This window comes from Trachypithecus francoisi, unplaced genomic scaffold (assembly GCF_009764315.1).
Source record: "Trachypithecus francoisi isolate TF-2019V2 unplaced genomic scaffold, Tfra_2.0 Lachesis_group17, whole genome shotgun sequence".
NCBI classification, from domain to species: Eukaryota; Metazoa; Chordata; class Mammalia; order Primates; family Cercopithecidae; genus Trachypithecus; species Trachypithecus francoisi.
In genome coordinates this window covers 81,000,669-81,028,282 of record NW_022681462.1, presented here as the reverse complement: position 1 = coordinate 81,028,282, position 27,614 = coordinate 81,000,669, and the positions used below count along the sequence as shown (strand labels likewise).

At 49.2% G+C, this 27,614-nt stretch overlaps 2 protein-coding genes across 4 annotated transcripts; one reads left to right on the top strand and one right to left on the bottom strand.

Moving 5' to 3' along the window:
• The first annotated feature begins 697 nt into the window (after nucleotides 1-697).
• Nucleotides 698-25,658, top strand: TRIM54 (tripartite motif containing 54). Of its 2 annotated transcripts, none has more exons than XM_033176244.1 (9): nucleotides 698-1,184; nucleotides 16,140-16,312; nucleotides 16,817-16,988; nucleotides 23,217-23,312; nucleotides 23,840-24,073; nucleotides 24,337-24,356; nucleotides 24,468-24,592; nucleotides 24,713-24,804; nucleotides 25,102-25,658. In XM_033176244.1, the coding sequence occupies exons 1-8, from the start codon at nucleotides 1,017-1,019 to the stop codon at nucleotides 24,802-24,804; spliced, it is 1,080 nt and encodes a 359-aa protein (XP_033032135.1). In that variant the 5' UTR covers nucleotides 698-1,016; the 3' UTR covers nucleotides 25,102-25,658. The 2 variants fall into 2 exon arrangements, with proteins under 2 accessions (XP_033032135.1, XP_033032134.1); XM_033176243.1 differs by having other exon boundaries at nucleotides 24,334-24,356.
• Nucleotides 25,623-27,432, bottom strand: UCN (urocortin). 2 transcript variants are annotated; one of them, XM_033176246.1, is made up of 2 exons: nucleotides 26,382-27,432; nucleotides 25,623-26,131 (listed from the first exon to the last, which is right to left on the bottom strand). In XM_033176246.1, the coding sequence occupies exon 2, from the start codon at nucleotides 26,116-26,118 to the stop codon at nucleotides 25,744-25,746; it is 375 nt and encodes a 124-aa protein (XP_033032137.1). In that variant the 5' UTR covers nucleotides 26,119-26,131; nucleotides 26,382-27,432; the 3' UTR covers nucleotides 25,623-25,743. The 2 variants fall into 2 exon arrangements, with proteins under 2 accessions (XP_033032137.1, XP_033032136.1); XM_033176245.1 differs by having other exon boundaries at nucleotides 25,624-26,755.
• Between the last annotated feature and the right edge of the window lie 182 nt (nucleotides 27,433-27,614).

Here is a 27,614-nt window from a genome sequence, read left to right as displayed (position 1 = left end):
TCAGTCCTTTCTGCCCAGCTCACCTTCTCCCAATTTCCTAACAAATTTGAAGTCCTTGGAGTGGCTCCAGGGATGTGTTCATGAACCAGAATCCCACATTTCCTTGGGGGCATGCTCATAGGTAGGTCCAGGCCTTGGCACAACACTCATTTCTAGCCTCTTGAGCTTCATTTCCTAGGGTGATAGAAGAAAAGGCAGGCAAGAACAAAAATGAGCCAGAGGTATTGGACAAGAGGCTTGATGGAGTCTCTGGAGCTGCTGTTCTGAATCACACACTCTTGAGGAGGAGGACCAGGGTCACTGGCTGAGCCTGTGGAGGAGGCAACTGCTACTGACTCTAAGTCTGGCAAGATCTTTCCTCCCACCCTGAGCTATGTATGGGTGCCTCTCACACAGGCAGATTTAGATTCTGTGTCACTGTCCTGGAAGAAGGGCCCAAGCCAGAGCAGGGGTCCTGGGCTCAGAGGAGCCTTCAGAGTGAGAGGGCAGCACCTTTGCTGACCCACCTTTCACCGTAAGCAGTGGCGCTCGCCCCTGTCCTTGCTCAGGGGAGTCACCCATTCCTGAGTGAGTCAGGGTCACTCACTCCGTGACAGCTGTGGCTCGCCTTACATGAGCTAAATTGGGAATTGGAATGTCATGCAGATGCCCCTTGTCTCCCCACCCCCACAGTAAAATTAATCTCCTCTCTGGGGAGTAAGGGACAAACAGTGCTACCCACAGAGTGAACAAGAGAGAGTCATTTGGGAAACAAAAGGACTTTACAGAGAGAGAGGGATAGCTAAACTACGTGAGCCTGGCGAGGGTGCAGAGCAGAAAGTAGAGACAGAGAAGTGTCTGAAGACTGCTATCTGGGACGAGACAGGTTGTTAACGGGACAGGAGAGATAGCAGAGCTATTTCAAGAGTGAGCCACAGAAGGGAATCCACAGGCCGTCTGAGTGAGGAAGGGTCTACAGACAGTGAGTGAAGGCCAGGAGCAGGGCCCAGGCCAGGGTAGGCACAACCACCGAGGGGATGAACTTCACCGTGGGTTTCAAGCCGCTGCTAGGGGATGCACACAGCATGGACAACCTGGAGAAGCAGCTCATCTGCCCCATCTGCCTGGAGATGTTCTCCAAACCAGTGGTGATCCTGCCCTGCCAACACAACTTGTGCCGCAAGTGTGCCAACGATGTCTTCCAGGTGGGTGCCAGGGATGGGGCAGGGCCAGGTAAAGCAATGCAGACCTGTGGGGGACTGATCAGGTCAGAGCTGAGACCTGAGACCCCAGAAAGTGATGGATAGAGTGCTCTCTGAGGTGGGTGGTGGCTGTTGTGGCTGGAGAGCAGAAGGGCTGGGGTCCAAGCAAATCCCAGAGCAAGCATGAGTCAGCAGCTGCCCTGCAGGCTGGCAGGTACAGCCTGTCCATAGATGGCAGCTGGAGTGCTGGGATCTGCTGAGGAAAGGAGACCCTGTGGAAACTGGGAGGGAGGGGATCCTACACCGGGCTTTGTAAGAGCCTGTGCCAGACTCTGCATTCCAGTTTGGAGTTTCACACTTTGAGAGCATTGCGGAAAATACGGAGAAAAGATTAATGAGATAATGAAACGTTAAAAAACAAACAAAAAAAACCCAACCCTGTGAGAAAGCTCCATAATGGCAGTAAAACGATTTGTGTTTAAGGAAAGTTCAGGGCATCCATTGTGGAGGACAGAGTTAGACATAGTGGGCAGGAGACTGGGAACTCTCCCCAACTTGAGTTCATACCTGTTACCCTCCAGATTGTTCAGTAAAGAGGCCTACTGGTTCAAAGCTATTGAGGTCACTTGACAAGCAGAGAGAAGGCAAAGAAATTTACTTCTTAGAAGTCTAGCCAGTTTTGGTTTATTTGTGGTCATGGAGCCAAGCATAGCTAATCAAATTCACAGATACCATTTTAGCCACTGGTTTAGAAATAAAAGCTGCATATACCAGAATGGATTATAAGTGGGCTTATTTTTCTTTTCCTGTGCTACCGGGGAGGTTCTAGTAGGCTATGAAATGGAACAGAGATCAGGGAGAGTGAGGGGCAAAGGCACACGCACGCACACACACATGCGCGCGGCCTTGCCGATTAAGCAAAAGCCCTGAATGTGGCCGGGCACGGTGGCTCACGCCTGTAATCCCAGCACTTTGGGAGGCAAGGCCTGTGGATCACGAGGTCAGGAGTTTGAGACCAGCCTGGCCAATATGGTGAAACCCCATCTCTACCAAAAATACAAAAATTAGCTGGGCATGGTGGCAGGTGCCTATAGTCCCAGCTCCTCAGGAGGCTGAGGCAGGAGAATCACTGGAACCCAGGAGGCGGAGGTTGCCATGAGTCGAGATCATGCCACCGCACTCTGACCTGGGTGACAGAACAAGACTCTGTCTCAAAAACACAAAAACAAAAACAAACCCTGAATAGACCAGAGCTGGTTTAGTATGTGTGTCAGTGATACGGAACATCCCAAAAAAGTATTCTTCAGTGTCAGAAATGATGAGGAAATGTGTTAAACACAAGGGATTTTTAACCTAACCAAGAAAATACTTCCCTTTTAAGTTCCTCGGGGCAGCTTGTTTGGGAAAGGAATGGGCTGGCTAGGTCCCGCCGTCCCACTATGTACCCTGTGACCCGCCCCTTGTGTGTCTGCTGTGTACCATCTCCACTGAAGACCAGCACTCTGTGGTCTCTCCTGCCATCTTCCCATTGAGGCCCGTTCCCTCTCCTATTCTTTATGTGTCCAAACCTGCCATTTTTCAGTTCCAGAGTATCTCAGAGGCAGTAGATTTTCCGTCTCGGGGGACCTAGACCAAATGCTATGCCTCCTCATCCTGGGCGTGAAGTCCTGCATGAGAGGCAATGCTTTGCCCACCAACTTGGTGTTTCCTTGGCCTGAGGAACTCTGAACATCCTTCAGGCAGAGATGCCTAGGAGGGAATGGCGGAAAGATTTTGCTGTCCTTTCTCATGAACTTACAGTGAAACATCCTCTCACTGGAACTTGAAATATGTGAAAACAGAGAAGTTTTGAAAGTTAAGGTGACGTGTCCTGTAGAAAAGTGGTCAGAATGTCCAAAAGCATTCCTGGGTGCCTCTGTCATCTGGCAGAGGGGCCCAGGAACAGGCCCCATACATGGAAGCTAGAATGTGTTCACGTGACCTGCTTGTTTAAGTCAACCCTTTCTACCCAAGCACACTGTTTCAGTTCCAGAAAGCTCTGGAATACTGATCTGGGCTCAGAGAGACCTTGGAATGGCTTGGGGCAAATCCTGTATAGAATATTTGGAGATAACGTGATATCCAGGGCTTTGGGGTGGCTCTGTGGGTCTGGAGTGATGTGTGTCGTTTGAGGTGCAGAGCAGCCCTGGCCCCTCCAAGGAGGAAGAGTGAAGAGCTCATCCCTTGCTGCTTATTTGGGAGGGCCTGGTGGGAGGCTGACCCAGTTCTTCAGCTGCACTCAAGTCTGTATATCTCAATATATCTCAGTAGATCTCCCTCTGAAAGATGAGCAGATTTAGTTTTTTCACACATTGCCTCCACATTTTGACAACTGTAGGCATAATCAGATTGTCTGTTTTCTAAGTATGGAGCAAGAATAGGACTTTTGGAAAGAATAGGACTTTTCCTCTGTCTTCAAACCACTTAGGAAGAATACCCTTAGAATGTTGCCTAGAAAGTTAACGGTTATCAAAGCGATACCAGTATATCATTTAGAATTTGTAACATGTAAACATACTGTTTCCAAGCAGTGTAGGGGTTCATATCATGAAAAGCAAATCTGCTATTCACCTCAGACCCTCAACTGTCTTCACCAGATAGAAGCAACCATTACCAACTTTCTTGGGAATACTTCCAGAAAATTTCCACAAATCGGCACATGTTTGCATGTGTATATGTTCTCAGGCGAGACCCATCGCCCCCCACCTGCCTTTGTTCACTTACTCGCTGTGGGTGATTGTCTGTATCCACCCTTCAGATTTATGTCTTCCTTTTTAAATAGCTGTGTAGTTTTCATTGTTATGTCTGGACCACAGTCTACTTAAATAATCTGTCCTCTAAAACATTTAGATGGTTTTCCGTGTTTTATTGTCCTAAAAACTGCCATGATGGACAACAAACAAGAGTTTTTGGGAATTGGGATTTTATAAGACCAAGTTAACTAGAGAGCCAGGAAGCAAAATTTGAAAACAATTTATTTTAAAATAGTGGCTACATGAGGTGGCTCACACCTGTAATCCCAACACTTTGGGAGGCTGAGACAGGAGGATCACTTGAGCCCAGGAATTTGACAGCAGCCTGGGCAACATAGTGAGACTTCATCTCTACAAAAAAGAAAATACTGTTAGTTGAACAGTATTAAGGGGTTGGGAGGAAATCATCCATAATCTTACCTCCCCAATACAGTTATTTTTATTTTTGCATATTACTTTGTTTTTTGTTTTTGAGATGGTGTCACACTATGTTACCCAGGCTGATCTTGAACTCCTGGGTTCAAGTTATCTTCCTGCCTCAGCCTCTGGAGTGCACACCACCAAGCCCAGCAGTTTTTGCATGTTACATTCAAGCCCATATCCCCAAACATTTTTACATAGTGGCCATCTTAATGTAATTCTTTTTAGAGCTGTAACAACTCTTTCTCTCTGAATTGAAACAGAATGAAACACCAAGACACCACATTAACCCCCTCTAATTTCTTCCTCCTCCTTTCCCCACACTTGCACCCACTCAGCTACCAAGAACTTCCACTAAAGGAAAGCTGTTGGTGTGGGAATTTGACACAAACATCTTCCCATGTGTTTCTGTATTTGTAAATTCTATTCACTCCTAAACGGCTTTAAAGCAAGCCTTCAGTTTATTTTTATACCTGCCTCCACTTCACTGTGGGCATTTGTTTTTGAGCCTGCAACCTGTTGTAATTTAACAGACGACAAAAGGCCTTGTAAGAAGGTTGTTCTGGAGCAGCTTTTCTGGAGGATGTCTGTCTACGGAGGGACTTGCAGAGGGGGGATTGTCAAGAAAGGAGCCTCCTTCTCTAACAAGGGGCAGTCTAAGAGAGATGACTTTTGTTTTGCGCCACCCAAACTCCATTTCTTTATCCTCTAGTCGTTAGGACCAGGTGTCATCAGGTACAGGCCTGCCAGAGAAGATTCTACCCAGCCTGCCTCCTCGACCACTTCTACCCATTCTGAAGGCGCCAGGACTTCTTCAGTCCAACTTTGGGCTGGTCTCCCTGATGCGAAATTGGTTCACTAAAATTTTATGAATTGCATTAAATTTGTAGCAGGGTTAGGGCTTTTCTGTAGGGAAGAATCTTGATTTAGTGAGAACGAAAACCTAGATTGAGGCTTAGCACTCCTGGATTCTCCTCTGACGAGTTTCTTTGTTAATTTGCCACACAGTGCAGTCAGGCTATTTCATCACTTCAAGCCTGTTTACATGACCATAAATGAGAAGGGTGTTTGTTTATTTGTTTATTTATTTTTTTAATTATTTTTTTGAGACGGAGTCTCACTCTGTCACCCAGGCTGGAGTGCAGTGGCGCAATCTCAGCTCATTGCAAGCTCCACCTCCCAGGTTCACACCATTCTCCTGCCTCAGCCTCCTGAGTGGCTGGGACTACAGGCGCCCGCCACCCCGCCCGGATAATTTTTTGTATTTTTAGTAGAGACGGGGTTTCACCGTGTTAGCCAGGATGGTCTCGATCTCCTGACCTCGTGATCCGCCCGCCTCGGCCTCCCAAAGTGCTAGGATTACAGGCGTGAGCCACCACGCCCGGCCTATTTATTTATTTTTGAGACAGGATCTCATTCTATCACCCAGGTTAAGTGCAGTGGTGTGATGATGGCTCACTGCAGCCTCGAGTTCTCAGGCTCTAGCCATCCCTCCCACCTCAGCCTCCTAAGTAGCTGGGACAGCAGGCATGCACCACTATGCCTGGCTAATTTTTTTGTAATTTTTTGTAGAGACAAGGGTCTATGTTGCCCAGGTTGTTCTCCAACTCCTGGACTCAAGGGATCTTCCCACTTCAGCCTCCCAAAGTGCCAGGATGAGCAACTGTGCCTGGCAGAAAAGGGTGTTTTAAACTGATTTTTTTTTTCCCCAGAGACAGGGTCTCACTCTGTCGCCCAGGCTGGAGTACAGTGGCACGATCATAGCCCACTGTAACCTTGAACTCCTGGGCTCAAACGGTCCTCCTGCCTCAGCCTCTCAAGTAGCTAGGACTACAGGCATGCTCCACCACACCCAGCCAATTAAAAAAAAAAAATGTTTTTGTAGAGACAGAGTCTTACTATGTTGCCCAGGCTGTCTCAAACTCCTGGCCTCAAGCGATCCTCTCAGTTCAGCCTCCAAAAGCTCTGGGGTTATAGGCGTGAGCCACTGCACCTGGCCTTAAACTGACCTTTAACATCTCTTGCAATTCTAACGATTTGGTTTCACAAAGTCGAAAGATATTTTTGTGGCTTTCCATTTTTTGAAGGCTTTCCATTCTGTGCCCACTGCCCTAATTTGGCCCACTCTTCTGCTCATTGCTCCTCCTTCCAAGCAGTAGGGCTTGGTTTACCAGCCCCTTGGGCCAGACTCTTCCCTAGGTTCTGCCATCCATAGCTAGCCCTCCGTTTACAGTCCCTCTTATACCTGCAGCTCAGCTTTTACCAAAACCTGGATTCTTCTCAGGCTCTTCGGCTTTTCTCCAAATGTCTGGTCTTCTGCCCGCCGTTTTCCCAAGGTTTTTCCAGCGTATTCTGAGTGTCTGGCTCATAGAACTTGCACGGTCCATCATTCATCATTGGCCAGGCCTTCAGGTTGGAGGAAATAGCCTCCAAAAATCCCCCTTTGCATCCAGAACCTGTGTCCCAAATTAGCATCTCTCTGGATAGCCAGGGAAGAGAGAAAACATTCTGACATAAGTATGGATTTGATAGACTAGCTGCATTTACAGAGCATCTTTCGAGATGGAACATTTCTATTAGATGCTATGGAACATTACAAAGGAAATAGAAGGCGTCGTAAAGCCTAAAAGAGAGAAAGAGAGCTCGTGGCATGTATTCCACACAACAGCCTTGAACATAGCCTAGAATTAAATTCCACTTATTTGTTCCACTCCATCTTATCCTTCACAGTGGAGAAAGAACAGTCATTTCATACCCTGCGGTTCTGTGTGGTCATTTCTTTTTAAGGTCTAGATTAGGATTGTTAACAGTCCTCTGTGTTTGTGCATGCCTTATAATTTATAGAATACTTTCACAAACATGATTCCATTTGAGTTAGATCGAATGGACGTTATCTCCGTTTTACAGAAGAGAACACAGGAAACAGGTCACAGTCACACAAACAAAGGGACAGACTATGGACATAAATCTAGGTGTTCTGTTACATTTCCTAGAGTGATGGAATTTCCTCTACACACCACATCATTGGCACATGAAATTTTACTTTATGGGGCTGGCTTCCTTGCATAAATGTAAGATTGAAGGAAAGAACAAGACGTTTATGTGTATAATAGAACCAATCAGTTATCTCTTAGTCTCGAAATTGAAAGATAAACAGAAGCAGAAGATAGGATTTTTCTAACTGGATATTAGTCAGCTGAAAGATCTTTAGCCTAATATAGAGACTGTCAGCTATGAAGATGTATTAAGGAAGTTATCATGTATCCCTTAGAGTATTTGTGATGAGAAAATTGAGGGACTTACAATCAGGGTAGGGAGTAATTTTTTGTGTGTGCCATGGACCAATTTTTCAGTGTGTGAAACCTGTGGATCCTTTCTAATAACAATATTTTTAAATGCGTACCATGTAATACATATGATTATAAAGGAAACTGATGGCATTAGAATACAGCATGTATTCTCAATGGGAGCGATATTGCTCTCAAGGGGAAAAAAATTGATTCTTGGAAGGGGGCTCTTGTTGCCCAGGCTGGAGTGCAATGGCGCGATCTCGGCTCTCTGCAACCTCCACCTCCCCGGTTCAAGCGATTCTCCTGCCTCAGCCTCCCAAGTTGCTGGGATTACAGGCATGTGCCTGGCTAATTTTGTATTTTTAGTAGAGACGGGGTTTCTCCATATTGGTCGGGCTGGTCTCAAAACTGCCGACCTCAGGTGATCCGCCCACCTCAGCCACCCAAAGTGTTGGGATTACAGGTGTGAGCCACCACACATGGCCAAATTTTACTCTTTTTATGTGTAAAGGGTAGATAAGCATGCGGTACATAAACAGATACACAGTATATCTATGATGTTAATATTTAATGGGGGGAATGGGAGCTATTGGGAGGAAATGTCTAAAAAGGATCCTGAGCAGTGGCACACACCTACAGTCCCAGGTACTCAGGAGGCTGAAGCAGGAGGATTGCTTGAGCCTAGCAGTTTGAGGCCAGCCTGAGCAACATAGCGAGACCCTATCTCTCTCTCTCTCTCCCTTTTTTTTTTTTTCCTGAGGCAGAATCTCACTCAGTAGCCCAGACTGGAGTGAGGTGGCTTCATTTCGGCTCACTGTAAACTCCACCTCCCAGGTGCAAGCGATTCTCATACCTCAGCTTCCCGAGTAGCTGGGATTACAGGTGCATGCCACCGTGCCCGGCTAATTTTTGTATTTTTAGTAGAGACAGGGTCTCACCATGTTGGCCAGGCTGGTCTCAAACTCCTGACCTCAAGTGATCCTCCCACCTTCCTGATTTTTGCCATAGCTATGTACCACCTGTACTATAATTTAATAGTTCTATTTTAAAACACTCACTTTTAGGCTGGGCGCAGTGGCTCACACCTATAACTCCAGCACTTTGGGAGGCCAAGGCAGGTGGATCACTTGAGCTCAGGAGTTTGAGACCAGCCTGGCCAACATGGTGAAACCCTGTCTCTACTAAAATATAAAGAAATTAGCCGGGTGTGGTGGTGAACACCTGTAGTCCCATCTACTCAGGAGGCTGAGGCTGGAGAATCACTTTAGTCCGGGAAGCGGAGGTCGACAGTGAGCCGAGATTGTGCCACTGCGTTTTAGCCTGGGCTGCAGGAGTGAAACCCTGTCTCAAAAACAAACAAACAAAAAATGACTTTTAAACCTTAAATATTTACTTTATCCTTATTCTACACAATGAAATCCATGAAAAATTGTCAGTTTTGTGGGCTGTTTTTTTTTCCTAATATGCATTAGAATTAATACGTAACAAATCTTGAACATCCATCCCCATACCACCTCCAGCCTTCATGCTTGTCATCAGTATTGTACCGTATTTTGGGAGATACAATGAGGGCCTCTAAGCAATATGAGCCAGAGGCCCTGGAAAGTCTGAAGGATAAACTTTACTGTTTTCTTACAAGTCAAATGTAGTCTTAATGCCAAAAAGCACATGTATGTAAATATTGGCCAGAGAGACTAGCAAAGGAAATGGGGTTAGGATTTGGCTGGGGGCTAGCATTGCTGAAGCAATCACAGAAGGGAAGGGCTGCCCTGGAGGTTAAGAAGAAAGCCAGCCAGGCCCCACAGAGGATATGGCAGGAGGAACTGGACTTGTGAATCAAGAGGGAACTCTGGGAATGGGGGATGAAAGGCTACATGCAAAATACTGGACTGTGGTGTCCGCAGCAGGGAGCGGCACCAGCCCTGAGCCAGACAGTGAGGAAGGCAGAGGTGCAGCCTCTCCCCACTGCCCTGCCCTCTGAGCTCATACACTCCCAATTTCTCTCTCCCAAGAAAGAAACTCTTCAAAGGACTTAGGGTTGGACTGCCTGAGTACCGATGCCTCTTAGCCCTCTGGGCTCCAGAAGAAATGCAATGACTAACCAGTGAGATGAGCTGCTAAAGATATTGCTTTGGCAGGCAGGAGAGTGGTGAAGAGGTAGTGTCAGTGTGCCTCCTTCAGTTCTGGCTGTCGGGAGTTTGAAGGAAGACATTGGCCAAGATAACCCAAGTCCTGATTACTTTTTTTCTTTCTAAAAATTGTTAAGCCTGGCATGGGGGCTCACCCCTGAAATCCCAGCACTTTGGAAGGCTAAGGTAGGAGGATCGCTTGAGGCCAGGAATTTGACATCAGCCTGGGCAGCCTAGCAAGACCCTATCTCTGCAGAAATATTTTTTAAAAATTAGCTGGGCATGGTGGCACACCTGCAGTCCCCGCTACTCAGGAGGCTGAGGGGAAAGGATCCCTTGAGCCCAGGAAGTTGAGATGACAGAGAGAGAGATCTTGTCTCAAAAAAATTTTTTTTTATTTTTGTAAAATGCACATGAAGTGAAATGTACCATCTTAACTATTTTTTAAATGCACAGTTCAATGGCATTAAGTACATTTACATTGTTGTAAAACCGTCGCCACTATCCATCTCCAGAACTTTATCACCACCCCAAACTGAAACCCCACACCCCTTAAACAATACCTTCCTACTCCCCCTCCTTCCAGCAACTGGCAACCACCATCCATCCTATGCCAGATGCCTCATTTAAGAGGAATCATAACAATATTTGTCCTTTTGTATCTGGCTTATTTTGCTTAGCATAATGTCTTCAGGGTTTATCCATGTTACAGGCTGCAGATCTAGTTACTTTTAGCTGATAATTTCTATTGTAATCTATGTGACTTTTATCAGCATCATCCATTCTACTGTGTCAAATGTGTATTTTTTTCTTTGTTGATATTTACTTGATTTCTTTCCTTAATTCTGCCAGCTCTCTTTTCTTCGCCAGCTTTGATCACTTATATCTCTTTGTTTTTGTTATTTCTTTTAAAATGGCATATCGAAACGGCATTGATTCTTGGAGTATCGGTCCCTTGTTTGTCAAGTTTTCTTTTTTCTTTTATTTTTGTATTATCTGGTTTGCATCTTTTGTTGGATTCTGTCTGCTTTTCACTCCTCTTTCATCAGGGTACTTTTATCTGGAGCTGAAGGTGAATTCTTGACTCAACCCACTGTGTTTATCCTGGCTTTCTTTCACTGACCTCTTAAATATAAGCTGCCTGGTTGGATGTTGTCATTGGTTTGCAATCTCTCTTTAGTTCTGTGCCTTCTTTAGTGAATAGAGGGGTATGACCTGAATTAATAGGTAGTTGAGTGTCTCAGTTTGGTTACGTTGTCTCAGAATATTTTTCATGCAGAACCCGGTGACTTATCTACCGTAGAGGCACACACAGGTCCGTGGGAGGAGGTCTCCCCTGAGACTTGAGCTATTTCTTCTCCATTTCACAGACAAACAGGTCATTCTGGTTGAAAGCAACCAGGGCACACGGCGTTTTAATTTGATGAGTCATCTTTTGTTGATCTTTGCTTAAATAGCTTTAGCCCACCGTTGCATAGTTGGTTTTCAGGCTGTAGTTTCTTTCCTCTGTGAAGGTTTGAGGTTTATTCCTTCATTACCCTTTTACTTGTTTTACTTTAAAAAAATTTTTAAAACAAAACAAACAAACAAAAAACAGCCAGGCGTGGTGGCTCACGCCTATAATCCCAGCACTTTGGGAGTCTGAGGCGGGCGGATCACCTGAGGTCAGGATTTCGAGACCAGCTTGGCCAACATGGGGAAACCCGGTCTCTACTAAAATTACAAAAAATTATCTGGGCATGGTGGCGGCCACCTGTAATCCCAGCTACTCAGGAGGCTGAGGCAGGAGAATCGCTTGAACCCGGGAGGTGGAAGTGGCAGTGAGCCGAGATCCTGCCACTGCACTCCAGCCTGGCAACAGAGTGAGACTCTGTCTCAAAAACAACAGCAACAACAACAACAAACTGCCTCTGCCTGAGACTCAGAGAAATGAATATTAGCTCTAAGGGTTTTTTTGTTTTGTTTTTTGTTTGTTTGTTTTGTTTTTGTTTTGAGACACTGCACTGTAGTGCAGTGGCGTGATCACAGCTCACTGCAGCCTTGACTTCCTGGGCTCAAGTGATCCTCCCACCTCAGCCTCCCAAGTACCTGGGACTAAAGGCATGAGCCACCTTTTTCTTTTTTTGTGGAGATGGGGTTTCACTGTACTGCCCAGGCTGGTCTTGAACTCCTGCACTCAAGCCATCCTGCTGCCTTGACCTCCCAAAGTGTTGGGATTACAGGTGTGAGCCACCATGCACAGCCTGGCCTAAGTTTTATTGTGTCTGACAAGGGAACACAATGATTATTAGGACAGGCTCTGGAGTCAGAGTGCCTAAGTTCCAGTATTGGCTTTGCCACCTATCAGCTCACGACCATGTACAATTTATTTAATTTCACTGGGACACAATTTCCTCATCCTTGAAATGGGGCTAAGAGTATTACCTACTTCAGGCACAGTGGCTCACGCCTGTAATCCCAGCACTTTGAGAGGCTGAAGCGGGTGGATCACGAGGTCAGGAGATTGAGACCATCCTGGCTAACATGGTGAAACCCTGTCTCCACTAAAATACAAAAAAATTAGCCGGGCGTGGTGGCAGGTGCCTGTAGTCCCAGCTACTCGGGAGGCTGAAGCAGGGGAATTGCTTAAACCTGGGAGATGGAGGTTGAAGTGAGCTGAGATTGTGCCACTGCACTCCGGCCTGGGTGACAGAGCAAGACTCTGTCTCAAAAAAAAAAAAAAAAAAAAAAGAGTACTACTTTCTTCAGGGTTGATATGATTAAATGAACTAATATAAATGAAATACTTAGAGCAAATCCTGGCTCAATAGTTGTTAGCCATTATTATTCTATTTCTGTAGTCTAAGTTAGGGATGATTGTTCATCTCCTCGACCATCTTTTTTTTTTTTTTTTTTTTTTTTGAGACAGAGCCCTGCTCTGTCGCCCAGGCTGGAGTGCAGTGGTGCAATCTCAGCTCATTGCAACCTCCGCCTCCTGGGTTCAACTCTCGGGTTTGAGCAATTCTCCTGCCTTAGCCTCCCGAGTAGCTGGGATCCTCAACCGTCTTTACTAGAAGTTCTTGAGGAATAAATACAATAATGTCTGGAAAACCCATGACACAGTGCTTTACACATAATAAGCCCTCAAAACATTTTTTTTTTTTTTTTTTTTGAGATGCAGTTTCACTCTTGTCGCCCAGGCTGGAGTGCAATGGCACGATCTTGGCTCACTGCAACCTCCACCTCCCAGGTTCAAGCGATTCTCTTGCCTCAGCCTCCCGAGTCGCTGGGATAACAGGCGCCTGCCACTGCACCCAGCTAATTTTTGTATTTTTAGTAGAGATGGGATTTCACCATGTTGGCCAGGCTGGTTTCGAACTCTTGACCTCATGATCCACCCGCCTCAGCCTCCCAAAGTGCTGGGATTACAGGCATGAGCCAGCGCACCTGGCCTCAAAACATTTGTTGCATGTTAAGTAATGAGTATCCCTGCCTTTGTGGCTCAGGAAGAGGAAGGGTGCAGTGAGGGATGGAGGTTGGGGAGAGAGGCTGCCCAAGAGTTTATCTTTGCTGTGGGATATAGGTCCCCCTTCCTCCCATTCAAGTACCTCTATATGCTTACCATCAGCAAATCAAAGATAAGAAAGACAGGAGCCTACAGCCTTAGAGTTCTCCCAACACCTCTTTCCTCACTTGGATTCTAAATATTGAAAAGTAATTGTATTAAGCAAACAAAAGGCAAGTGATTATACACTTTAATGCATTCCCTAAACTAAACAATATTCATACATTTCTAGCTACTGACAAGGCAGATGTACAAACATGCCTTGAATTATCTCATACTAATCTGCCCAGGTTTATGATGGGCTAAAGGTTAACATGATTCTCAAGAAATCCCAAGAACGATGTGGTATTTATGGCACACACCAGTTACTCTCCCCAAGATAAGCTGCTGACTTTACAGTGGGTCCACATTTCCTGCCTTGCCTACAGCCCTTGCTACCAAAGGATCAAATAAGACCCTTGACTTGGCTGCACTCTGTGCATGATGGGGTGTTGCTGCACACATGCAAGGGGCCTTCCGAACTGTCTTCTGGTTGGTGTGTGGTATAAGGTTTTGGAGAATTTCATGCATCCCAGTTGTAGGAAGTGCATCTCAATATGCTAGGTCATAGGTGACCACTGTCTCCATTATTCTCTCAATGCATGGTCTTCCAACCAGTTAGGATTAGGTTCTATTACAAGTGGCAGAAACCTCAAAATAACAGTGGCTTAAAGAGGGTAAAAATTTGCTTTATTCTCAAGTGAAAGTATGAGTGGACAGTCCAGGACTGCCTCATCAGAGACCTGCTCCTTTCATCTCGTTACCATTCTCAACATGTGGCTACCACTTCATGACTCAAGATGGCTGCTTCAACTTGAGCCATCCCATCTTGTTTCCAGTCAGCAGGCAGGAGAAAAGGGGAGGAGCAGGGCATGCCCCTCCCTTGAAAGACGGTTTATGCAATTTCCTACAAATTACACAAAACATTTGCATATACATCCCAGAGCACAGCCAACTGGCCACACCCAGTTGGAAGGGAGGCTTAGATTCATGGTTTTCGTTCGTTTGTTTTTTTGAGATGGAGTCTCCCTCTGTTGCCCAGGCTGGAGTGCAGTGGTACTATCTCAGCTCACTGCAGCCTCTGTCTTCTGGTTTCAAGCAATTCTCCTGCCTCAGCCTCCCGAGTGGCTGGGACTACAGGTGTACACCACCGTGCCCAGCTAATTTTTTTATTTTTAGTAAAGATGAGTTCTGGCTATGTTGCCCAGGCTGGTCTCAAACTCCTGAGCTCAAGTGATCTGCCCACCTCGGCCTCCCAAAGTGCTGGGACTACAGGTGTGAGCCACCACACCCAGCCCATTATACCATGTGTCTTGTTAAACCTCAGGGCCCTCATTATTAAACAAGAAAAGGTGGTGAACGTCCGGGAACAATAAGCAGTGTCTGCCGGTCTTTCATCTCTGCATCTCCCCACACATAGACTCTTTTCTCTGTAGACCAGCCTTCTCTGTTCAGAGTTTATGACCCCTCACACTTTCCAGGGTGGCCATGATGTCAGCTCTTAGCCCAATTCCACAGGTCTGTTCAGTTCCTAAGCAGCACATAGTGCAGCCAGCTAAGCCCCTGAGTCTCAAGTGCAAATTCTTAGGAGAGAACATTTAATTGGTTCTGCTTGGGTCAGGTGATCACCTCCTTAGCTCTGAATCAGTCATCTGTGGCAGGGATCTCCCTTCTAGGATAGGATGGAGCAACTTCTCTAGGAAAGAGATGTAAGCGGGAGGAAGTGATGGGTGTCTGTTAAGTCCTCCTTCTGAACTTAACCCTGTGACAACACCCATCCTGTTGGATGCAGTTGTTGGGTGCTTGTCCTTAGAGCAGGATGCATTTTCTCTGTATCCTTAACTCAGAGTCTAGCAACTACCTGGCACACTATAAATGAATAATCTGATTTTATCCTCAGCTTTACAGAGGTTGAATACCTGCCTAAATTTATATAGTTAAGAGGTTGGGCATGGTGGCTCATGTCTATAATCTCAGCAATTTGGGAGACTGAGGCAGGAGGGTTGCTTGAGGTCAGGAGTTTAAGACCAGCCTGGGCAACATAGTGATACTTCATCTCTACTAAAAATTAAGAAAATTATCTGAGCATGGTGGTACATACCTGTAGTCCCAGCTACTCAGAAGGCTGAGATGGGAGGATTGCTTGAGCCCAGGGGGTCGAGGCTGCAGTGAGCTGTGATCCCACCACTGTACTCCAGTCTGGGCATCAGAGAGAGACCCTGTCTCAAAAAAAAAAAAAAAAAAAGGCATCAGAGAATTACCTGGCTAGTTACTGTTTGTGAACCCCATTGTTGAGCACTTGTGTCTGCTGTACCCCTCTCCAGGACTGCAGAGAATCTCCCCCAGATGTGGCTCAAGAGGGCCCCAGACTGGAAGACATTGGCCGCACCACTCAGAGTCCATTTCCTGCCTCGGCCTTATTGCCAAGGCCAGTGTCTCCCCACGGCTCCAAGCTGGGCCCCTTTGGAGAGATCCCAGCCTGACTATGCCTTTACCAAAGCTGGTCTCTAGATGCAGGGGCACTCTAGGAGGTGGGCTGAGTAATGAGGCAAAGGTGGGAAGCACGGTCTCCATAGCCGTACACCCTGCGCTGCTCTCAGAGGTGGATCCAGCCACAGAGAAGAGCTGACATCTTCTCCTCTGTCATATTCCTACTCCCTAGCCCCCAATCCCTTTCCCCCTGCCTCCTCCGAGTCCCTTCATGCCTCCCCGTGCCTGTTCTCTCAAGCCATCTGTACCTGCAGGCCTCGAATCCTCTGTGGCAGTCCCGGGGCTCCACCACTGTGTCTTCAGGAGGCCGTTTCCGCTGCCCATCTTGCAGGCATGAGGTTGTCCTGGACAGACACGGTGTCTACGGCCTGCAGCGAAACCTGCTAGTGGAGAACATTATTGACATTTACAAGCAGGAGTCGTCCAGGTGAGCCACCAAGGTCTCTTGCCTCTCTATATGTCAGGGCTTGGGACATAGCCAAGGAACCCATCAGAGCCAGAAGGGAGAGACTGAAACCGTCAACCCACCTGTTCTGTCTAGAGACAATAGGACTGGATCCGGAGAGGTATTGCCTCAGGCCTCCCAGAGAGGGCAGTCCCTGATTCCCTAGCCAGTACTTCACTCCTACCCTCTCCTCCTGGGAGAGGCTGGCAGTCCACCAGCAAGATCCTCACCAACCCTCCAAGACTTCCTGTCCTGTGGGACTTCCCTGCCCCCCGAAATACAGATTATTCTTGGATCCAGGCCTTCTCTATCTCTTAGCTCCTTCTATTCCCCAAACTCAGAGCTCTGTAGAAGTACTCACCAGTTCAGCCACAGCACTAGCTGCAGGGATGGAGAAGGTGGTGGTGGTTGGTGGAGGCTGAAGAGAAGGTGTTCCTAGGACCCTTCATGCTTAAGGTCCACCTCCCCCTGCCCACTCCTCTCTAGGCCACTGCACTCCAAGGCTGAGCAGCACCTCATGTGCGAGGAGCATGAAGAGGAGAAGATCAATATCTACTGCCTGAGCTGTGAGGTGCCCACCTGCTCTCTCTGCAAGGTCTTCGGTGCCCACAAGGACTGTGAGGTGGCCCCACTGCCCACCATTTACAAACGCCAGAAGGTATCAAACAGGGGAGGGAGTAGATGTGTGGGAGATGGGGGCTTAGGACAGGGTCTCAATGTCAGCCTCTTACTCCACTTATCTTTTGTTTATTTCTTTATTTATTTAGAGACAGGATCTCACTCTGTTGCCCAGGCTGGAGTACAGTGACACAAACACAACTTACTGCAGCCTTGATCTCCTGAGCTCAAGTGATCCTCCCGTCTTAGCCTCCCAGAACACTAAGATTATAGATGTGAGCCACTGCACTCAGCCCTATCTATTATCTATCTATCTATCTATCTATCTATCTATCTATCTATCTATCTATTTTGAGATGGAGTCTCACACTGTCACCCAGGCTGCAGTGCAGTGGTGCAGTCTTGGCTCACAGCAACCTCAGCTTCCCGGGTTCAAGCCGTTCTTACGCCTCAGCCTTCCACGTACTTGGGATTACAGGTGTGTGCCACCACGCCCAGTTTTTTTTTTTTTTTTGATTCCTGGCTTCATGTGATCTGCCCACCTTGGCCTCCCAAAGTGCTGGAATTACAGGTGTGAACCACTGTGCTCAGTTCCATTCATTTATTTTTGAAGAGATGTGGGGATCTCTGTTGCCCAGGCTGGGATGCACTGCTATGATTGTGGTTCACTGCAGCAGCCTTGAACTCCTGGGCTCACGTGATCCCTACAACCTCAGTCTCCCGAGTAGCTGGAACTACAGGCATGTGCCGCCATGCCCAGCTAATTTATTTATTTATTTATTTGAGACAGAGTTTCACTCTTGTTGCCCAGGCTGGAGTGCAGTGGCGCAATCTCGGCTCACTGTAACCTCTGCCTCCCAGGTTCAAGCGATTCTCCTGCCTCAGCCTGCTGAGTAGCTGGGATTATAGGTACCTACCACCATGTCCAGCTAATTTTTTGTATTTTTAGTAGAGATGGGGCTTCACCATGTTGGCCAGGCTGGTCTGGAACTCCTGACCTTAGGTGATCCAACCATCTTGGCCTCCCAAATGCTGGGATTTCAGGCTGAACCCCCACACCCGACCCTAATTTTTTTATTTTTACATAGAGACAAGGTCTCAGGCAGGGCACAGTGGCTCACACTTGTAATCCTTTGGGAGGATACTACTACTAATAAATAGTAGTAGTAGTAGTAGTACTAATAATACTTTCGAAGAAGGAGGTAGGGGATTGTTTGAGTCCAGGAGTTCAAGACCAGCCTGGGCTGTGTAACACAGTGAGACCCTTGTCTCTACAAAAAATTAGCTGGGCATGGTGGCATGCCTGTAGTCCCAGCTACTCAGGAGGCTGAGGTGAGAGGATCACTTGAGACCAGGAGGTTGAGGCTGCAGTGAGCCGTGATTGAACCACTGCACTCCAGCCTGGGTGGCAGAGTGAGACCTTGTCTCAAAAACAAAAATAAAATATTAAAAAGAGACAAGATCTCACTGTGTTGCCCAGGCTTGTTTTGAATTCCTGGGCTCAAGCCATCCTCCTGCCTCTGTTAGAGGAAAGAGGTCTTGATTCAGACCCCAAGACGGGGTTACTGGATCTTGTGCAAGAAAGAATTCAGGGCTAGTCCATAGAGTAAAGTGAAAGCAAGTTTATTAGGAAAGTAAAGGAATAAGACAATGGTCACTCCATAGACAGACCAGCCCCTAGGGCTGCTGGTTGCCCTTTTTTTTTAGACAGAGTTTCGCTCTTGTCGCCCGGGCTGGAGTGCAATGGCGCGATCTCAGCTCACTACAATCTCTGCCTCCCAGGTTCAAGTGATTCTCCTGCCACAGCCTCCCAAGTAGCTGGGATTACAGGTGCCCGCCACCATGCCTGGCTAATTTTTGTATTTTTAGTAGAGACAGGGTTTTATCATGTTGGCCAGGCTGGTCTCAAACTCCTGAACTCAGGTGATCCACCCTCCTCGGCTTCCCAAAGTGCTGGGATTATAGGCATGAGCTACTGGGTCCAGCCTGTTTGCCCATTTTTGTGGTTATTTCTTGATGATATGCTAAACAAGAGGTAGATTATTCATGCCTTCCCTTTTTAGAACATATAGGATAACTTCCTGACGTTGCCTTGGCATTAGTAAACTGTCATGGCGCTAATGGGAGTGTAGCAGTGAGGACCCCCAGAGATCACTCTCATTGGCGTCTTGGTTTTGGTGGGTTTTGGCCGGCTTCCTTACTGCAACCTGTTTTATCAGCAAGGTCTGTATGACCTGTATCTTGTGCCGATCTCCTATCTCATCCTATGACTTAGAATGCCTTAACCATTTGAGAATGCAGCCCAGTAGGTCTCAACCTCATTTTACCCAGCCCCATTCAAGATGGAGTTGCTCTGGTTCAAACGCCCCTGACACCTCAGCCTCCCAAAGTGTTGCTCCACTTAGTTTTAAAGTCAAGCAGGCCGGGCGGGGTGGCTCACGCCTGTAATCACAGCACTTTGAGAGGCGGAGGCGGGTGGATCACCTGCGGTCAAGAGTTAGAGACCAGCCTGACCAACATGATGAAACCACGTCTCTACTAAAAATACAAAAATTAGCCAGGCGTGGTGGCATGTGCCTGTAATCCCAGCTACTTGGGAGGCTGAGACAGGAGAATTGCTTGAACCCGGGAGGTGGAGGTTGCAGTAAGCTGAGATCGCGCTATTGCACTCCAGCCTGGGCAACAAGAGCAAAACTCCGTCTAAAAATAAATAGCCCAGGCGCGGTGGCTCACACCTGTAATCCCAGCACTTTGGGAGGCCGAAGTGGGTAGATCACGAGGTCAGGAGATTGGGACCATCCTGGCTAACATGGTGAAACCCCGTCTCTACTAAAACTACAAAAAATTAGCCAGGTGTGGTGGTGGGTGCCTGTAGTCCCAGCTACTCAGGAGGCTGAGGCAGAAGAATTGTTTGAACCTGGGAGGCAGAGCTTGCAGTGAGCCGGGATCGCGCCACTGCACTCTAGTCTGGGCAACAGAGCAAGACTCCATCTAAAAATAATAATAATAATAATAAATAAAATAAATAAATAAATAAAAATAAGATCAAGTGGATTAAGCCAGGCGCAGTGGCTCATGCCTGTAATCCCAGCACTTTGGGAGGCCAAGGTGAGTGGATCACCTGAGGTCAGGAGTTCCAGACCAGCCTGGCCAACATGGTGAAACCCTTTCTCTACTAAAAATACAAAATTAGCTGGCATGGTGGCGGGCGCCTGTAATCCCAGCTACTTGGGAGGCTGAGGCAGGAGAATCACTTGAACTGTAGAGGCGGAGGTTACAGTGAGCTGAGATTGCGCCATTGCACTCCAGCCTAGGCAAAAAGAGTGAAACTCTGTCTCGAAAATAAAATAAAATAATAAAATAAAAGTCAAGCAGATTGGAGTGAAAGTCCTAGCTCTGTGCTTGACTCAGTATGTGACCTAGTTATGTTACTGGACCTTTGTGGCCCTCACTTTCCTTATGTGTAAAATGAGGGTGAAAATGCCTACTTGTGAAAGTAGCTATGAGGATAAAATTAGATAATGGATGAAAGCAGAGACTTCAGTATGGTGGGCTAGATACTCGCAGGGTCCTCTCACTATCACACAACTAGATTCTGTGTGAAACAGAATTTTCAAATTATATTGCTTGGTATATAGAAGCAAAGGAAATTAGTGGGGGTGGGGAGGGGCGAAAAGAAAAGGCTGTGGCAACCACAGAAAAGGCAGCATTTCCCAGAGGACCAGTGCTGGCAATGTCACTGAGCTAGAGAGACCAGACTATACCTCCAAACCCCTAAAAGAGGGGTACCTGCAGCTAAGATTCCAGAGACCTGGCTGGGCGCTATGGCTCACGCCTGTAATCTCAACACTTTGGGAGGCTGAGGTGGGCAGATCACTAGGGCAGGAGTTCGAGACCAGCGTGGCCTACATGGTGAAACCCCGTCTTTACCAAAGATACCAAAAATTAGCTGGGCGTGGTTGCAGGCCCTGTAATCCTAGCTACTCGGGAGGCTGAGGCAGGAGAATCGCCTGAACCTGGGAAGCCGAGGTTGCAGTGAGCTGAGATAACGTCATTGCACTCCAGCCTGGGCAACAGGGCAAAAGGTTCCGGAGCCTGCAGGTTAAACTAGGATCCTGGGAACTAAAGCAGTAAATTGCACCACCTGGCTTTCAACAGAGGCAAATGCAAATACTGCCTGGAGAAGAATATGCTCAATTTAGGCCCGTAGGTATTCCCTAGATTAATTAATATCAACAAAATGTTGTCTCACAATTGAAGGTGCACAGAGAAACGTAATCCATGAGTGAAGTCAGCAGACACAAAAATTACAGATTTAAGACACCCCCCAAAAGGAACTGAGATATTGGAATTATTAAATAATTGGAAGTCACTATGAATCAAATGCTTTTTAAAACAAGATGAAAAATTTAAAAAACCAAATAATAATAGAATACCAAAAAACAACCATGTAGCTGGGTGTGGTGGCTCACGTCGGTAATCCCGACACTTTGGGAGGCTGAGGTGGGAGGATCACTTAAGCCCAGGAGCTGGAGACCAGCCTGGGGAAATGTTGAAACCCTGTCTACAAAAAAAATGCAAAAAATTAGCTGGACGTGGTGGCATGCACCTGTAGTCCCAGCTACCTGGGAGGCTGAGGTGGGAGGATCACCTGAGCCTGGAAGGTCGAGGATGCAGTGAGCTGAGATTGAGCCACTGCACTCCAGCCTGGGAGACAGTGAGACCTTATCTCAAATATATATATATAATGTATATAACATATAAAATATATTATATATAACATATATAAAACATTATATATAATATATTATATATATTATATATATATAAAATAAAACATTTAACAGATGGCTGGGCATGGTGGCTGGAACCTGTAAACCCAGTGACTAGGGAGGCTGAGGCAGGAGGATAAGGCCTGGAGTTTGAGACTAGCCTGGGCGACAGAGTGAGACCTCCATCTCTAAAAAAAAATTTTTTTTTTTGAGACAGAGTCTCACTCTGTCCTCCAGGCTGGAGTGCAGTGGCAGGATCTCGGCTCGCTGCAAGCTCTGCCTCCTGAGTTCACACCATTCTCCTGCCTCAGCCTCCCGAGTAGCTGGGACTACAGGCGCCCACCACCACACCTGGCTAATTTTTTGTATTTTTAGTAGAGACGGGATTTCACTGTGTTAGCCAGGATGGTCTTGATCTCCTGACCTCGTGATCCACCCACCTCGGCCTCCCATAGTGCTGAGATTACAGGCGTGAGCCACTGCACCCGGCCTAAAAAATTTTTTAGTTGTAATTAGTTGGGAGTGGTGTCGTGTGCCTGTAATCCCAGCTACTCGGGAGGCTGAAGCAGGAGGATTGCCTGAGTTCAGGAGTTCGAGGATCCAGTGAACAATGATCATACTACTGCACTCTAGCCTGAGTGACAGAGTGAGACTGTCTCTTAAAAAAAAAAAAAAAAAAAAATCGGCCGGGCGCGGTGGCTCACGCCTGTAATTCCAGCACTTTGGGAGGCTGGGGCAGGCGAATCACAAGGTCAGGAGATCGAGACCATTCTGGCTAACATGGTGAAACCCTGTCTCTACTAAAAATACAAAACATTAGCCGGGTGTGATGGCGGGTGCCTGTAGTCCCAGCTACTCTGGAGGCTGAGGCAGGAGAATGGTGAGAACCCAGGAGGCGGAGCTTGCAGTGAGCCGAGATCACGCAACTGCACTCCAGCCTGGGTGACAGAGCAAGAATTCGTCTCAAAAAAAAAAAAAATCAACAGATGAATTAAATGATAGATTTGTCTGAAAACAGAACTAGTGAATAGCATGAGAGGACTAAAAGAAAAACAGAATGTGCAGTTCTGGGAGATGAGAAGGCTGAGAGTGAGAAGGTCTAACAGGTCTAATCAGATTCCCAGAATGAGAGGATAAAGAGAATAGAGAAAAGGCAGTATTATGCAGATGGATAATTGTGAAGAATTTCTCAGAATTGACGCAGGAAACGAATCTACAGATAAAGCATCTAGCCCAGTGCCTACTCTCTGGTGGATGTTTGGAGACTGTCTGTTCCTTCCCCACTTAGTGGTGGAGGGCTTCTCACCACCTCCTTCCAGAATCCCTAGAATGTGCTTCTGTACCTTTTGATGGTTCAAACCTTCTAGATTGCTGTAGATGCCCTCATTGGGGGTGGGGTGGAGGGGCCAGCCCTCTCCTAGGCAACTCTGGCTGGGGTGAGGGGTATAGCTCTAGGTCAGGTCCCAGCTCTAAGTGCTAACCTGTGTGTGTATCAGAGTGAGCTCAGCGATGGCATCGCGATGCTAGTGGCAGGCAATGACCGTGTGCAAGCAGTCATCACGCAAATGGAGGAGGTGTGCCAGACCATCGAGGTGAGCCTGGGCTGGAGGGCGGGGGGAACAGCAACTGGCTGGCCTGCGGACCCCGGGCTCCCAAGAGAACTGCTCCTCTGACCTCTGGCCAAACTGGTCCAAAAGTTTCTGGGGTCCTGGGAGTGGTGGGAGGTGCTTTTGCCAGGCTGCTGGGTGCTCGTTCCAGCTTTGCCGCAAAACTTTAATCCAATTATTTAACTTCTCTGTGCTTTGATTTTGTTTAACCTCATAAAACAGTGATGATGATAATGGTACACCAGCTACCTCATGGGTTCTTTTTGAGAATTAAATGGAATAATGCAAATAAAAACTAGGGCTACGGATATAGACAACACTCAGTGAAGCTACTTTAAAGCATTGTGTTTTTATTATGGAAAAGATCTGGGCTGGATTCTGGCTCAGCCACTAACGCACAGTGTCACTATGGGGGGGTCACTTTCTGTGTTGGTTCTCTGTGAGTACCTTGTGCTTTCCCAGCCACCGGGTCTCAGCCACGCCTTCCCTCAGCCTTGCTCCCCATCTTTTAGGACAATAGCCGGAGGCAGAAGCAGTTGTTAAACCAGAGGTTTGAGAGCCTGTGCGCAGTGCTGGAGGAGCGCAAGGGCGAGCTGCTGCAGGCGCTGGCCCGGGAGCAAGAGGAGAAGCTGCAGCGCGTCCGCGGCCTCATCCGTCAGTATGGCGACCACCTGGAGGCCTCCTCTAAGCTGGTGGAGTCCGCCATTCAGTCCATGGAAGAGCCACAGATGGCGCTCTACCTCCAGGTGGGCCCTAGGGGAGGGTAGCAGTGCCGCACAGTGGCTGGAGTTGGGGCCTTGGTACCTGGAGACCCAGGTTCAAGTCTTGTCTCTTGCACCTGTTTGCCACTACGACCGTGGGCAAGTCACCCCCTCTGAGTTTGTTTTCTACTTAACGATTGGGATGTGCCTTCCCACCTGCCCCACAGACTGTGGTGAGAATCAGAAATGGGACGTTGCCCGGGTTGGCCCGGTGCTTACTCTCACCCTCCTTTTCTTCCCTGCAGCAGGCCAAGGAGCTGATCAATAAGTGAGTAGGCACAGCGGGAAGGGAAAGGAGGGGGCTGCGCTGCTCCACTGGCTGGGGGCGGGGCCTGAGGCTGCTGGGGCATTGCCAGCTGAGTCCGTGTGGCCACCGCAGGGTCGGGGCCATGTCAAAGGTGGAGCTGGCAGGGCGGCCGGAGCCAGGCTATGAGAGCATGGAGCAATTCACCGTGAGCGTGGAGCACGTGGCGGAAATGCTGCGGACCATCGACTTCCAGCCGGGTGAGGGAGGTGGCTGAGGGCCGCTGGGACTAGGGTTCGGACCCTCTGTGTGGGAGGTGAGGAGGGCACGATGGCCGGAAAGGCAGGGACTCCACCTCACCAGGCCTTCCTTGGGCCCAGGCGCTTCCGGGGAGGAAGAAGATGAGGAGGTGGCCCTGGACGGAGACGAGGGCAGCGCGGGGCCCGAGGAAGAGCGGCCGGATGGGCCTTAAGGTGAGAGCGGCCCGAGGGGCTTGGGGGTGGGGCCTGGCTGGTGTGCTCGCGCCCCCTCCCCCGGTGATTGTCCTCCCTGCGGGTCGCATGGAGCCCCCATTCGTCGGTGCCACGCAACCCGGGAGCCACAAAGGGCGGAAAAATACACTTTCCTCCTCACCCCCCCTTCCTCGGGGTGCTGGGAGGCAGGCAAAGCAGGCTGAGTAGAGGAGAAACCCACGTGGCGGAGGACGGAGTGAGCGGGGCTCGAGCTGCCCGGCGCCTTCGCAGCACCAGCCCACCGAGCCTTCTTTCCCGGGCACAGGCCTGCGCCGACCCTACCCTGCTCGAGAGCCGGCGCTAGGGTCGGGGAGGATCTGCGCAGAGACCGCAGCGTAGCCCAAACCGGCGCCCGCCCCGGGAGGATCTCAATAAAGAACTCGAGCGTCCCAGACCCATATCTCCTTTCGCTGCCCAATCCCGCAGCCTCGGCTTCGGAGGTGACCCGCCCACCATCCTGCCCTTCCCAGAACCTGAGACCATCCGGGGGGCGGAAGCCAAATGAAACCCTATTGGGCACCTCTGTGATGCCAGGAGCGAAATGGTGAGCCCAGCGCCCTGGGAAAATGGTCGAGGGCGGGGCGGTGGTGCCGGGACCTCTGAGGTCCTGGGGATTGGGGTTCCCCTGGGGTTCACAGGCACCTGGCTGACCTGGCTGAAAGCCGTTCTCCTGGAGCCCCCCACAGCATTTTGTTCCCCTCCCGCTGGCCCGGGGACCCCACCTTCCCACGGGTTCCCACGCTGCTGTGACTGCCCTGCCCCCACGACAGAAGCCAACGGGTCTTCAGTACTTTTATTAAAAAATAGTCAAGCAGAGAGTGCCCTGGTGGCTCTGCCCCTCATCCCAACCCTGGGGTGGGGGAAAGGGATCAAAGTTTTCGCGGCCACAAACCGGGCCATCACTTGCCCACCGAGTCGAATATGATGCGGTTCTGCTCGGCGCGCTCCCGCTGGTTCTGCATCCGCGCCAGCTCCAGCAGGGTCCGCAGCAAGTGAAAGGTGAGGTCAATGGACAGAGGAGGGTTGTCCCGCCGCAGCCGCTCGCCTGCCGTCCCGGGTCCCCATCGGCCGGGCCCCGCGCGGCGCGGGAAGCGCTCCGCGAGCAGCAAGAGGAGCGCGCGGGCCCCGCCGCCCTGGTTCCGTGCCCCGGGGCTCCAGCGCAGACTCGGGTCCTGGACCCCGGCCGTCTCGGGGCTCCTCTGGCTGTTCCCAGGGCACAGCTGTAGCAGAAGCAGCAGCGCGGCCAGCAGCGCCGCGCATCCCGCCTGCCTCATGGTGCCGCCGGCCCTGGACACACAGGGGCAGCGCAGGGTGAGGTGCGCCTGGGGCAGCTGCAGGAGGCCTCTCCCCTCCCCGCGCTCGCCCGGCGGCCCTTCTGGCCGCCGCCCAATGCCCGCAGCCTGCCCTCCAGCCCCGGCCACTGCGCCAGTGCTGTTCCATCCCTTCCACCCAGCTTCCCTCCCGAAGGAGCGCGGTGGCTGAGCTGAGCGGAGTCCTGGTGCTGGGGGAGGCTGGGTGGACGCTCTGAGCCACTCACAGGTTGTCGGCGAGCGTTTGTACGGTCCAAGATTGAGCTCCAGTCTCTGTCCCTCGGGGCGGGCCGAAGGCGCTTTGGGGAACACGGGGTCTGTCCCGGGACTGCCGCCAGCCTTATATAGCGACAGGACAGCTCCGACTGACGTCAGCGAAGAACATGCACTGATTGTAGAAGCAATGACAGCCACAGCTTCGAGTCTGGCGGCTGGCGGGCCCCGGAGGGGCGCACCTCCCGACACGAGCCTTCGTACCCCTGGGGCTAGCAAGGGAAGCAGGAGAGCGAGAAGCCGGCTGGGGCGAAAGGACTGCTCTGGGACCCACGGGAGTCCCTCGCCCTGCTTAGAAAAGCCAGCAGTGACTAGGGCTGTCACCAGACCAGACTAGTCCGGGTCGCGTGTTCTGACACACGAAAGGGAGGCGGGACCGTGGGGCTGTCCATGGTGCTGACCTCGTCCTCTGCCTCTAGAAGTGGCCAGAGATGTTGTGAGAACGCTATACTGCTGCAAACCACTGCCTCGCCGCAGCTATCAGTTTTGCAAATGCAGGCATCAGGAGTCCACCGCTGGCACTCAGCCAACACAGTGGGACCCATTGAGAGGCAGTCTGCCACAACCAAAGTCTCCCAGCATTCTCATCTTTTTCCAGCCCCAAGATCCAAATTCTAGGGCTGTCTGACACAGGCACCATGTAACAGAGGGTCTCTGGCCTCCAAGTGCGTTTAGACCACAAATATGGCCCATCTGCTTTTGAGTTTGTCCAAAGTGGTAGTTTAACAAAGTTCCGTTTCTCTCCTGGGAATCATAGCAGCAGTATTACTCTGCCCATGAGCAGTAAAGAAATATGGGTTCAAGTTTCTGCTAACTCCTGGTGTGGGCAAGTCACCTCCCTTCTACCACCAACCTCAGGGTTCTCAGTTGTAAAAGACTGGGTTTGGCCAGGCATGGTGGCTCACGCCTGTAATCCCAACACTTTGGGAGGCCGAGGCAGGTGGATCACGAGGTCAGTAGTTCGAGATCAGCCTGGCCAATATGGCAAAACCCCATCTCTACTAAAAATACAAAAATTAGCTGGGCGTGGCGATGTGCACCTATAGTCCCAGCTCCTCAGGAGAATCATCTGAACCTAGGAGGCAGAAGCTGCAGTGAGCCGAGGTCGCGCCATTGCACTCCAGCCTGGGAGACAGAGCGAGACTCCATCTCAAAAAAAAAAAAAAAAAAAAAGATTGGGCTTGGTG